Below are 13,255 nucleotides of genomic sequence, written 5' to 3' on the forward strand. Positions count from 1 at the left end.
TTTAAAAGGGGGAACAAGGCACATGTTTTCTTTTCAACTAGATTTTTGTAATGAGTTGATTTCTTGCCCCCCAAAAAACTCCGTTTTTATTTGTATAAACTGCACACATCTAGGTACGCAACCAATACAAAATGATGAGAATGGTACAAGTAGACACGACACCTGCCATGATCAACGTATCACGCTTTCTTCTCGTATTGATTCTTGATATAATATTATTGATGCCAGGTATACGATCTACCGTGTCGTTTGGTTGGTACATGTATAACAATAGCCATTCTCTGAAATGTTACTTACTCACGATGCCTCCAACTCGTTGATTCACTCCGTGCATAATACGCCCTTGTCTGGATACATCTTGTCTGGTAGCATAAGCTTGTCTATGTAGCCACACACACACACACACACACACACACATATATATACGCTAGTCAATTACTGCTCCTCTTTTTGTATTCTGAATACCCAATTACTCACTCTAACACCATGTCTGTCATGCGATGCGAACTCTCAATGCGATTACGCTCTGTCAGGTAATAGTCTGCATTATCTCTGTTTCCTGAATTGAATGTTCTGATTTCATCTTGCACTTGGTTCATCAAGTTGGCTTTGTCTCTTGCTTGCTTGATGTTGGATTTGACTCGTCGAAATTCCTTGGTATAGTCGTATAAAATGTCTTTGTGTCGACTCAATAAATGAATCATGGATGGATTGGTGGGTGTTGCACTGGGTTTGTCCAGGAAATCGCCCATGCCAGTAATGACGGCTTGTAACTAGAGTGTGTGTTTGTGTGTCAATTCACCATTCTGCTGCTGCTGTGTGCCATCGTTCTTAACTACCTTTTTCAACAAGTCTTCTGTCTCGGATTCTTGTCCTGTATTGTCGAGACCTGTGGATTGTCCAATCTTTGTCAATACCGCGAGTTTGTTCTCAATCTCTCCTTCCAGAGTTCGGGCTTCTTTTCGAAGCTGATCCCAAGATTGGGCTGCTGTTGTGTTTTGATTTGAATCGATAAGAGGTTCAAGCGAAGGTGAAGGGATTCTTTGCATGTTTTTTTTATTAAACGAAAGAAAAAGGGAAACAATAAATCACAGCACACACACACACACACACACACACACTATGCGGCTATTAAACATTGGACAAGTGACAATCTTCATGTGTGCTCATCGTTTAGGACAACCACACAAAAGGAGAATGGACATACAATACTACAATCAGACAAATGGCATTTTATTGAAGTTTGTTTTCATCTGAAGCACGAGGTGGAGGTGGTGGAGAAGCGCCGGTGTTGGCAGCAGGAGTCGAATTGGCAGAGGCATGAGCTGGTGCTGGCGATGTAGTTGTAGCTGCTGGGGCAGTGGGAGATGTCACTGCTTGTGGATCTATCAATGTAGGTCTAGTTGTCAAGGCTAAAAGTCGTTTATCGGTATACCCAGACTACAAGAAAATCAAGTCAGATATCATCTGCCTCTCTTTAGTCATACACACACACACACACTTACACTCAATAAATCTTGCTCTCGGGGCACTCGCATTTGCAACATAGTATGGTTCTTTAAGCTTTGCTTCAACACTCGCTTCAATGAATCGTCCCTGTTCAATAAACATTTCCATAATCCATCAAAACCTTTGTATTGCAACACCATGCCAGAAATGGAATTGTCTTGAAACGAAAGCTTTAACCAGGCAACAAGTGGCTCGATAGTTGCATCAGCTATCATTTTTGTCTGATAAGCACATTTTAAAAGGAGGGGATGTATCAACAGTGTACTTACGAGATAATTGGAAATATAATGTACGGATAAAGCTCAAATGATTGACCTCAATGATAACGCCATTAGGTGGAGCTTGTGCTGTAGTAGTAGTGTTGGTATTATTAGATTGTTGTTGTGCATCTGCCTCTGCTTGAGATTGTTGAGACACGGATTGCTCGGTTTGTTGCTGCTGTTGTTGATGTGTTTGCTGTGGGCTATCAAAGCAAATCAAAGCATTAACACTACAGGGGAAAGAGAGATAGATTAAACGTGGCTTACCTAAAAGACTGTGATCTCTTTGCAGATGCATCACTTTGTGGGGTAGATTGTGATGGCCAGGTTTGTGCGTTATTCTCATTCAAAGAAGGGGTTGGTTGCTGCTGTTGCTGTTGCTGTTGCTGTTGCTGTTGTTGCATTTGCTGTTGTTGTTGCATTTGTTGCTGCTGCAGCTGTTGTTGCTGTTGTTGCTGTAGTAATTGCTGTTGTCTTTGTTGCGCTAATTGTTGTTGCTGCTGCTCTAACAGTAACTTTTTTTGCTTCTCCAACTCCAATTGCTGCTGTTGCTGCATTTGCAATTGTTGTTGCTGCTGCTGTTGCTGCTGTTGGCTGTTCACCAAAGCGTTCATACCTTCGATAAGCTTTCTCACTTCAGCCAAGTCATTGGCCGCTGCTTCTGTGGCTCTATCCATTGCAAAACTCATGTATATTCAAAGGAATAAAGAAGAGAAAAAAGAAGAGAAAAAAATTGTGGAGCTCCCCTACAAAAAAAAAAAAAAAAAAAAAAAAAAGCAACCTGTTTCCTACAGGATATTGCTATGTGCACCATCGGCTATCACTCTCTTCTCAATTTTACGCCGTGCACAACTAAGGAACGTCGTTCTTGCAAGATGATTTGGTATTGCATTGGCATATTCTATACATATGAGCTGCGAAATGTCAACATTGTGTTGTATGGTAGCTTGAGTCTGAGAACGTATAGGAGTGCAGAGGATAATATAAAGAGATTGATTGGAGGCATGTAAGCAATAAGCATCTCTATCGTTGCTTTTCCATTGATTTGTCTATACGCTGCAGACTATGTAGGTGGTAAATATTCAGAAAAAGAAGCGCTTGGAGAATTAGGTCATAAGTAGGGATTCAGATCACCGATAGTTCATGCTTTGGATACAGAGGCATCTATGCGAAAACAGTAGAATATCCAACCAATCTTACTTTAGTGTAGTCATCTTATGACACTTTTTACTCGATATGATTTCCTGAAATTGTATATACAGCATCGATAGTGGGGACTTGATGTTACCAGATGGAGCTCTTGAACATAATGTAAGGTCTTTTTGAACGACAGCATATGTGACCTGATCAAATCAACGCTATACCAGCTCTAGATAGATAGATATATATATATCACTGTTACAGCACTGTTGGTTCATCGCAATTCCTATCTGCAAAAGGCGACCTGGTTCTCTCTCATGCACAAGCAAGGTTTTGATCCCAATGCTTCCATCCTTAGGGCCTCTTCCGCTACTGCTGTCAAAAGCTCAAATGTCAGTAATGACATTGTGGCCACAAAGTTTGTTGAAGGATCCAAAAAGACGAGGCACAAGCATGTTTCTTCCAGTAAAAAGTCAGACAATAGAGTCATGGGGCTGTTGAAGATTCAAGCCTACATAGCATGCCAGTACAAATAGAAAGAGTTCCAAAAAATGCCAGGATCCTCCAGCACAGTCGATGACTGTAAGATAACGCCTTCAACCAAGTCGTTACTCAGCAAGGTGGTGCCCAACGTCCAAATAGTGATGGAAAAAGAGCTGGACGACATATAATCAAAATGGACTCACCACATGTTTAACCGATTACGAAATGCGAAGAAAATTTCTGTCGCGAAATATATCAAATCATTCATCGACGACTTGAAGAAGGAACTAGCGAAGGCACAAACTGCTGCACCAAAGGTTGGTGGATCAAATGCTGGTAAATCAAAGAGAGTGAATCAAGCGCTGGTGGAGCTGAGATTGGCATTGTTGAAGCCATTGGATCAGAAGCAGATGTCGTTCAAGTTGGTGATGCTGGAGTTGATGAGACAATTGGCGGAACGATGGTTCATCAAACCGGAAAGCTTCAAAGTGTATCCCGTTCTCTGAAGACCATAATTTATCCTCGCTTTGATTACCAAGTCTTCAAAATTTAGTCTTGATACCCATTTAATCAGCTTCGCAATCATCATTGTCATCATCAGAAAGGCATTTGGGTTAGCCAACAACAGCGACATCCGCCAAAATTTATTCAAACTCAGTTTTTATTTTTATTTTTTGTTCAAGATTGGACAGATTTTGTCTCTTTTCGACTTCATTGATCTATTTTGTGATATTCGACTATATAAACTGTAGTTATCATCCAATGCTTCCTAATACACATGGCTTTTTCCAGTAAAAAACAGAAACCACCTGGTACACCAGTACCTGGTCAAAAAAAGTTATGCTGTCGCAGCCAAATCTCGCATTACCACCACATCACACTCTCTCATGCATGGAGAGGTTGTTCCTGCCAGCAATGGTACGCCTACCGCATCTACAACCACTTCAACAAACGGCAAAATTAAGACTCGAATTTGGAGAAATGCTCGAACAGACAATGGTTATTTTCTTGACATTTCCAAGATCCCTAACAAGACTGAACAACAGCATCTGCAGACCATCGATCAACAGTACAAAGCATCTAATTTCTTTGGCATCAAGTTTTTGGGCAAGAATGCTCAAAGATACATCGAAGTCTATCCCAACAACGAGATTGTCGATCGCTTCGTAACCGAAGGTATTCTCTACGAATCTGAACAGTCAAAGATTCGACTCTTCCCATGCAAAGCAATCGATGGAGAAGGCAAGCTCATCCAACTTTCTCTTACGGATATTCCATTCCTTCCTCAAGCTCAATTGTTGGAAGAACTGTCTAAGGCTCTAGGAATTTTTGGACCTCGGGCTGAATTACGAGCAGTCTATGGGTTGGTTCATGGGCACTGGCTATGCTATTCTTCAACAATTACCCGGTGCCAACTATCCAACCCTGCATCACAGCATTACTTGGAAGACCGCCTCTGAGGCTGAAGAATTTTGCCATGCAACCTTCCCGGACATGGCCACTTGGTGTCGCTACTGCCACGAAGAGGGCCATACGAAGTTTGAATGTCCCAAGGCATTGGCCCGCATTATATGTTACAATTGTAATAACATTGGTCATCGTCAAGATACTTGCCCTAAACCCAAGAAAGGATCCTCGGATCGTGAATTCAAGAAGGCTCGAAAGATCCCATCTACCACCTCTTCTGCGGAAGCTGACAAGTCCAAGTGGGCACCAAGCAATATCCAGAACTCGGATGCGGGTAAGCCACAACCCCAGGGACAGCGACAGCAGCGCCAGAACCAGCAACTCGGCACTACGTCAAGTGATCAGACCACCACAGTAACTCGGACAATTTTGCAGCCAGAATTCACGGCAGAGAAGCAGGCAGGTTCCACAGATCAAACTAACACCCCAGAGGTCAAGCCTATGTCTGAGGACGAGGATACTGACGATGATGACCACAAGCCATCAGCAAGCGAATCCGAGAACGGGGCGGAACTGATGAGCGACATTGAAGCGACTGACGACGAAGTCGCCAACCTCCAGCGTGAACAGGAGGAACATCCAGCACACATGACTTTTGACAATGGTGATAGCAACACCAACGACAACTCCACGGTAGCTTCTCCCGCAAATTATAATGATTCTACGGCTCACCACCAGAAATTGTTGTAACTATGCCGAAGAACATCCAATTTAAATACGCTTCACTGAACTCCAACAGTCTAGTGAAAGTAGGCCATCCACAAACACAATCATCATACCTCCGCCACATTCGACTTCAACAGTTCAACACAATATCATTCCAAGAAACTCACGCTACTGATACTACTATTACTACAATTGAATTACAACTACAAGCTACACAATATTTATGGACATACTATTGCGGTATTGCCTCCTTCTCTTCAGATTTTATACTGACCAAGATTGCTACTAGTCACCTATATGATTCTGATAGATACATACTTTGCAAGGTTCATCACCCTCACAACTTTTATGAACCTTTTTACATACTCAACTTATATGCACCAGCAACTTCTGACAATCGCCCTCGACAGGAATTCTTCGAGTCAATCTACAACCTGCTCTCAACCCTTTCTGAGACCATCGAACTCGAACGACTACTGATATCAGGGGACTTCAATTATGATTATGTGCGGGACATCACCAATGCTACTCGTATTGTCAAGACATCGCTGAATTGGTTGAGTTATTTAGATCAGCACTTCCACAACTGCTTGATCCTTAACGACATGGATTCGGTGCCAACTTATCAACGTGCCTTATCCACCATCGATTTATATACGCTGGACATGCGCTACGACACTTGCTGAGCGATGCGAATGTTGGATTTATTCCTCTCTCTTGGTCGGATCATGCCATCCTTGAAGTTGCTCTCAAACTTGGAAAATCCAAACTGGGCCCAGGATTTTGGAGAGGCAATCCATGTTACGCTAACAACCCAACATTCAGGAAACAGCTGGAAGAGAAAATCAACACAGCCATAGATACAATGGACGTGGATATGACACCGCAAAAACAGTGGGAACGCATCAAATCGGTGACTAGAAAGGTTATCCAAAAGTTTGGAGTGAAACATGTGAACTGGCGTAGGATGAGTATCAAGCATATGGAACGCAAACGGAATCGACTATTGAGATCCAAGCCTCCCAAAGCTACTCTCCGCATCCTACTGCCAAGGATTGACTCTATGTTACAGATATTACAACAGGAACTGATGGATATTGCTGCACTCAAGGCTGGGGACACTTGGCTTGAGAAAGGGGAGAAATCCGCTGGGTACTTGAAGCGACTACATCAAAAACAAACATCTCAACAGTACATAGCTTCATTACAAGCCTCCGACTCCTACAGAGATCGAGGCGATGGTGGACCAAGTGCTGAGGTCCCTCAAGAGGTGGTGAACAATGACGTTGTTACCGGGAACTCGTCAACAGATGCGGCTCAAGGCGATCTGGGTGATACTGCAGTGGCTCACGGTGATGCTGGTGATGCTGGTGATGCTGGTGATGCTGGTGATACTGGTGGTGCAGACAATATTGGTGTCGAGCAAGATGAAACGAGGCTATCTCTGGATGGACTGAGTACTGACTCCTCTGACAATGATTTCGAATCAGATCGTGATGAGGTGGATCAGGTAGGCACAGAGACTTCGGGTGAGCAGCCTTGGGTATCCGGCAATACTGAAGATATGAAATCGTTCGCATGGCATTTTTATACCGACCTACACAAAGCAGATCATGTAGAGCCTAGTGACATTGAGGCATATTTGGACACTGTGACATTTGAGAAAGTGCTGACCGTTGATGAACAGCAATCGTTGATGGATCCCATTACTCTGGATGAGCTGCTGCAGCAGGCAAATCGTTCAACAAAGGCCGCAGCTCCTGGTAGTGATGGTCTGGCCTACCCTTTTCTATCGCTCCTATTTCAAATGACCCGTTTGAAAGAGCTTGTCCTTCGGCTGTACAATGATGCTCTCAAGGGTATCTTTCCCTCTTCCTGGCATGATCTGCGTATTCGTTTACTACCCAAGAAGGGCCTACTTGCGTTGCTCAAAAATTGGGTGTGGTACAGTCTGCGCATGCTGAAGCCTACCAAACGGTTTGTAGAGAACGTAAAGTCCTGTGTTTATCAATTTGTCTGGAAGAAGAAGCGGCCATTACTACGCAAAGAACTTATATTCCTACCCAAGTCCAGAGGTGGTCTTGCTGTTCTCAACCCTTCTCTTCAACAATTGATCCTCCAAACACGCTGGCTCAATTACCTCGTTGAACCGCAGAAATATCTGTCCTTCCTGCGTCCCTTCATGCTCTATCACGTATCACTGCTACCGGCGTCATCAGAGTTTCCTTACTTGGCCTTCGTCGATGCTGAATACCGCAAGTCCTCCCTGATACACAAGGATCTTTCTATTTGGCATTCTATCTTCGCCATGTATAACTATTTTGATTTCAGTGGACTTCAACAAGTGGATTTCCTTCCGGTTCAGACCATCCTGCAATTGCCTTTGCGCAAGCTTCTCATAGGCCTTAGCGATGATCACTGACTCCGGCGTCATCCCAAATTTCCAGCAAACAAGTTCCTAATCTTTGATAGCCAACAACAACGGCTGCGTCTTCGTGTTGCTTCTGAATATTCGAGCTACTCGCTTCTTTGTGCCCCGCTCTATCAAGATATTCTCATGCTCAAAACCGTCAAACTGGTTCCTGGTATGTGGCCGCACATTCTGCAGCCTCTTTCCGCCTCCACCTTAGATTGGACGAGCTTTGATTTCTTCAGCAAATTGGGCACTAAAGACCTATGGACTCAGTACCATCCCGTAACCTTTCGTCAGCAGCAACGACAGTTGGTTCCGTCGGACCATCGTTTCAACAATTCAATGGTCAAGACATTATGGTCAGCACCTGCTCATCCAGCGGCAAGAACGGTCCTCTATCGGGCACTGTCGAAATGCATCCCTCATAAATCATACCTGTACACAATTGGCACTGTGGAAAACTCTATCTGTCCCTTTTGTGCCCTAGGCATCGATACATTGCGACACTTCCTCGTTGACTGTCCCGTCAAATGGCACCTATGGCAATCTGTGATCTCACAATACTACGCCAAATATCCTTTGACTTCCGAGATCATATATGGCACAATGCGGTATCTACATCTTCCTCGCTTTATAAAAGATCGATCCAAGTATATCGCCGTCATATCTACTACCTTATGGCAAATGTGGAATCTGTATTGGCTTCACGGTTCACAGAACCCTGTACCACTCTCCACCGCCTCCATAGAGCACTTTTCCTCCAGGACAGTCTGTCTAATTGATAGACTGCTACCTACTACAACATAATTTAGATTAGGTGCTTATTCCGTTGCTCGAGGTCCACCACTCTGCGATGTGTCCCTCATAAAATAATATTTGAATAAAATAAAATATTAGCTACAAAAAAAAAGCTTCCTAATACATTCTTGAAGTGATTTTCAAGGCGCTTCCATATGGTGCCAAGTAAAAGAGATGTTTTGACTGAAATTATTAAGTAATTTGATAAAATATGAAATAAGGTTTTTGGCCAAAATGTCGAAATTTTGCATATGAAGACCTCATAAAAGTAGCTTCAGAGGTTGCTTTGGATCGAGAGAAACATTTTGATTTGATATATACCATAGTAAAAGTCTTCATTTTCAAGGTGAAAAATGCGATCGTTTAATTTTTGATGAAAACCATGAGGTACCATGAGGTACCTCTCATGGTTTTTGGTCGATTTTTGACCATGTTTTTTAGGTCCTAAAAAAGTTGAGCAAACGTGTCAGGAAGTTACTACTACTCGAGTACAATTGTTTGGCGTCATTCCGGTGACTCAGAAAGGTCTACGTGTCAAGATATGAAGGCTTGAAAACTGTCCAATTTGGTTATGTTTTGCTTTATGGCTTTTATTTACACGGCATGAATCACATCTTTGGTAGCTGAAGTTTTCTGGAAGGGTAGTTCTGCGGCCTGTGCAACTTCTAATTTGAATAGAAAGCATACTGATTTTGGTAAAGCTAATTCATGCAAATTTTGATGCGTTGCTGTATTGTTGGCAAGCTTAATAACACTGGAAATGAATAACCGAAAATGCTGCTTGGATACTACTGTTTTGCACCTTCGCTTCGCTACGGTAAAACCCTCATTAAGAGTAATATTACCAAATGTTGGGTTAGACGCTTAGTTGCCATGGTTTTTACCTTTACTTCGCTACAGTAAAACCGCCTCATAGGTCGATGTTACTAAATGTTGAATTAGATGCGTTATGTTCTTGGTGGATGGGCGTAGCGCCTCCTCCAAACCTCCTCCCCATTGCCGGATTCGTCAGTGGTTTTATTCATCTTTACTCGGCTCTCAACAACAGACATAATTATTCCGAAAGGTTTGCTTGTACAAAATCATGCCAAATAGATCAAAAATGGCCAGAATTCAATGCTTTTGAGACCATATCTGAGCACTTCTAGAGCTCGCCTGACGCTCTAAATCACATCAAAAGACTTGTCTCAGTCAGCGTAATTCATATAATGCATTTTTACAAATTTTCAAGGTGGTTGATTTTTGATCAAAATTTAACAATTTTTCATGAGGTACCCTCTCATGGTTTTTCACCAATTCGACGTTTTTGCTGTTTTTCGATCCAAATTCGACACTTTTCACTATGATGTTATGAGGGACAAAATAGGTAGAAAAACTCGCTCTTTTATGTGAAAATGTTTAAATGGCATATTTCGTATCGACTTTTCTGACGTTTGCTTGATTTAATGAAATCGTCAATTTCTCAAGATAGGTTTGGACGAAGGCGCTAAACAGAAAAACAAAAAATACGGGCAGATAGCCCTTTTAATTTCATGCTGATCATGTTAGAACTACAAAACCTATCAGATTGAAGATGGTCAATAAATAATCCTTGAAAGGTTGAGATTTTTCCAAAATTTGTCAAATTTGCTTCGAGGAGGGAAAAAATGCCAAGCTTGATTTTTCGAATTTAAACTCAGGAGAGGATTATTCAGCTGTGCAGATCAATTGAACCTTCAAATTGAACACTCCTGTTATAATAGAGCATGTTCTTAGTCGAGTTGAGCCATAAAAACTGCATCTGGTCAATCATTTGATGATTCTTTTGCAAAACTAATGGTTGTTCCTGACATAAATTCAAGGAAATTGCTATTGTAACTCGTTAAAGGTTGCCGTATTTGTAATCCATCTCAAATTACGACGAAATCAAAACTTCCATGTTTAACGCAATGACGAATGAGCACACCAAGCTAGTTCTACCTACACACGTTTGGCAACATGTCAACAGCATCAGTTGTATCTTATCTGACGTGATAGTAGCACTGATACTTGTCATAGAATATCATCATCTTGGAGAAATCAAATCAAACTCATCACAGTGAGTCATCCAAGCCACTACAGTTCAAATTAAATATTTCAGTAACATTTACATTTCAAATCATCTTTGTTTTCCCTTCATCTTTCTACAACAACTAGTTCTACCTTGAGCTAGTTCATTATTTGTACACAGCGACAACAACTTAGACGACTTAAACAATACTCCATCACCACCACAACAACTTAAACAAAAAATGCCTGGTCTTTACATGCTGGATTATGGAGCCGGAAATGTGCGTAGTTTAGTCAATGCCATCAACCACTTGGGTTTCGACATTACCTTTGTCAAAGAACCTTCAGATATTGCCCTTGCCGATAAGCTCATTTTCCCCGGTGTAGGCGATTTTGGTTTCGCTATGCGTGCTTTGCGTTCAAAGGGATATGCTGAACCATTGAAAGCTTACATTGCTTCTGGAAAGCCATTTATGGGTATCTGTGTTGGCATGCAAACCTTGTTTGAAGGCTCCTCTGAAAGCGATGAACCCGGTTTAGGCGTTATTCCTGGAAAGACCATCAAATTCGACAACACCACCAAGGCTGTACCACACATGGGATGGAACCACACACAATTGCTGAAAAAGCAACCCAATGGATCAGCAGGCCAACCTGTCAATTACGGCATTGATGAAGACAAAGTTTACTATTTTGTTCACTCCTACTGCGCACGTTACTCTGAAGACAACAAGGATTGGGTATTGGCTACTACACAATACGGTGATGAAGTCTTTATTTCTTCTGTGCAAAAGGGCAATGTTTTCGCTACTCAATTTCACCCTGAAAAGAGTGGTTACGCTGGTATCAACTTGTTGAAATCTTTCATTACGGGTACTGGCCTTGTCGATGAAACTACTGTTACCACTAAAGCTCCTGCCAAGCTCGATCAAGATACATTTACTAGACGTATTATTGCTTGTTTGGATGTGCGTGCTAACGATAGTGGTGATTTGGTGGTGACCAAGGGAGATCAATACGATGTGCGTGAAACTGAAGGTGGTAATGATGTTCGTAACTTGGGTAAGCCAGTTGAATTGGCCAAGCGTTACTTTGAAGAAGGTGCCGATGAAGTGACCTTTTTAAACATCACAAGTTTCCGTAATTGTCCCTTGGGTGACACACCTATGTTGGAGGTATTGAAGCGTACTTCTGAAAGCGTGTTTGTTCCTTTGACTATTGGTGGCGGTATTCGTGATGTTACTGATCCTGATGGCACTGTTCACCCTGCATTCGAGGTTGCCGGAGAATATTTCCGTTCTGGTGCTGATAAGGTGTCCATTGGTAGCGATGCTGTTTACTGCGCAGAGAACTTTATCGCCAGTGGTGGCAAGAAAACGGGCACAACTGCCATTGAGACTATTGCTGAAGCTTACGGCTCGCAAGCTGTTGTCATTTCTGTTGATCCTCGCCGTGTATACGTCAAGAATCCCAAGGATACCACTCACAACACTGTCAAGAACTCCATTCCTGGCCCCAATGGTGAGCAATACTGCTGGTACCAATGTACCGTTAAGGGTGGTCGTGAGGGTCGTGATTTGGATGTAGTTCAGTTAGTCACTGCCTGTGAGCAATTGGGTGCTGGTGAAATCTTGTTGAATTGTATGGATCGTGATGGTACCAACTCTGGCTTCGAGCTTGAGCTGATTCAATCCGTTAGAGATGCTGTCAAGATTCCTGTAATTGCCTCTAGTGGTGCTGGCCGTGTGGAAGATTTCGTTGAGGTGTTTGAAAAGACAGGTGTTGAAGCTGCCTTGGCTGCTGGTATCTTCCATCGCAAGGAGGTTCCTCTTCAATCTGTCAAGAAGTTTGTGAAGGAATCAGGTGTTGCCGTGAGACCTATTGATACAACCATTTTGTAAATATAATCTGTAATAAACGTTAATGTCATATCATATGGTATAAAAAACATTGCATGATTTCATTTTTATCAGAAAAATAAGCTATGAAAAGCAGAGAATCAGGAGCACATTGGGGCTACATAGATTATGTCATTTACATCTCTGTTCCAAAAGACTTGGGTAAACAATGAATACGCTTAAAAGAAGGTGCTTTTTGGCCTCATGTACACACACACACACACACACACACACACGCACACGCACGCATTTGCAGGTCATTGCACATTAGATCAGTGAATATAAAAACGAGCGCTTTTCAAGGTTCAAATGCCTACCATAACTCTTATATTAAAATGTTTCAACAGAGCCACTAGCATTCCGACACAAGGTAGGAGGTTTCCCTTATTGGCGATGTAGAGTAAGATGTTGTAGGAGTGAAGGAGTTGCAGAAGCATCAGGCAGCTTTCTATTTCGAGCCACCAACCAAGTGTATTTCGCTTGTGTGACGCTCTAGTCACCACGTTGTTTTCTTGTTGTTTTGTTATACATCAAAAAAGTTGTATGGTATATATATAGATTGTATATTCTCTTTCTTTCTCTCTCTTTTTCTT

At 42.3% G+C, this 13,255-nt stretch overlaps 6 protein-coding genes across 6 annotated transcripts; 5 read left to right on the forward strand and 1 right to left on the reverse strand.

Moving 5' to 3' along the window:
- Positions 1-109: 109 nt before the first annotated feature.
- PRO1_3 (Glutamate 5-kinase) lies at positions 110-1,049 on the reverse strand (the record flags this gene model as incomplete). The annotated part of the gene is made up of 4 exons (XM_064831549.1): positions 110-237; positions 298-380; positions 478-773; positions 840-1,049. The coding sequence occupies 4 exons, from the start codon at positions 1,047-1,049 to the stop codon at positions 110-112; spliced, it is 717 nt and encodes a 238-aa protein (XP_064677829.1).
- A 2,549-nt stretch (positions 1,050-3,598) lies between these two features.
- ATC70_012377 (Rab-GAP TBC domain-containing protein) lies at positions 3,599-3,898 on the forward strand (the record flags this gene model as incomplete). Its single annotated transcript, XM_064831550.1, has 1 exon — positions 3,599-3,898. The coding sequence occupies one exon, from the start codon at positions 3,599-3,601 to the stop codon at positions 3,896-3,898; it is 300 nt and encodes a 99-aa protein (XP_064677830.1).
- A 381-nt stretch (positions 3,899-4,279) lies between these two features.
- On the forward strand, positions 4,280-6,211 carry ATC70_012378 (uncharacterized protein; the record flags this gene model as incomplete). Its single annotated transcript, XM_064831551.1, has 3 exons — positions 4,280-4,755; positions 4,829-5,545; positions 5,599-6,211. 3 exons carry the CDS (start codon positions 4,280-4,282, stop codon positions 6,209-6,211), a joined length of 1,806 nt encoding a protein of 601 aa, XP_064677831.1.
- A 179-nt stretch (positions 6,212-6,390) lies between these two features.
- On the forward strand, positions 6,391-7,947 carry ATC70_012379 (uncharacterized protein; the record flags this gene model as incomplete). Its single annotated transcript, XM_064831552.1, has 1 exon — positions 6,391-7,947. One exon carries the CDS (start codon positions 6,391-6,393, stop codon positions 7,945-7,947), a length of 1,557 nt encoding a protein of 518 aa, XP_064677832.1.
- Positions 7,948-8,082: 135 nt separating this feature from the next.
- ATC70_012380 (uncharacterized protein) lies at positions 8,083-8,745 on the forward strand (the record flags this gene model as incomplete). Its single annotated transcript, XM_064831553.1, has 1 exon — positions 8,083-8,745. One exon carries the CDS (start codon positions 8,083-8,085, stop codon positions 8,743-8,745), a length of 663 nt encoding a protein of 220 aa, XP_064677833.1.
- Positions 8,746-11,006: 2,261 nt separating this feature from the next.
- Positions 11,007-12,665, forward strand: ATC70_012381 (uncharacterized protein; the record flags this gene model as incomplete). Its single annotated transcript, XM_064831554.1, has 1 exon — positions 11,007-12,665. The coding sequence occupies one exon, from the start codon at positions 11,007-11,009 to the stop codon at positions 12,663-12,665; it is 1,659 nt and encodes a 552-aa protein (XP_064677834.1).
- Positions 12,666-13,255: the final 590 nt, after the last annotated feature.

The sequence above is a fragment of the Mucor velutinosus genome (genome assembly GCF_035048745.1).
Source record: "Mucor velutinosus strain NIH1002 chromosome Unknown tig00001569, whole genome shotgun sequence".
NCBI classification, from domain to species: Eukaryota; Fungi; Mucoromycota; class Mucoromycetes; order Mucorales; family Mucoraceae; genus Mucor; species Mucor velutinosus.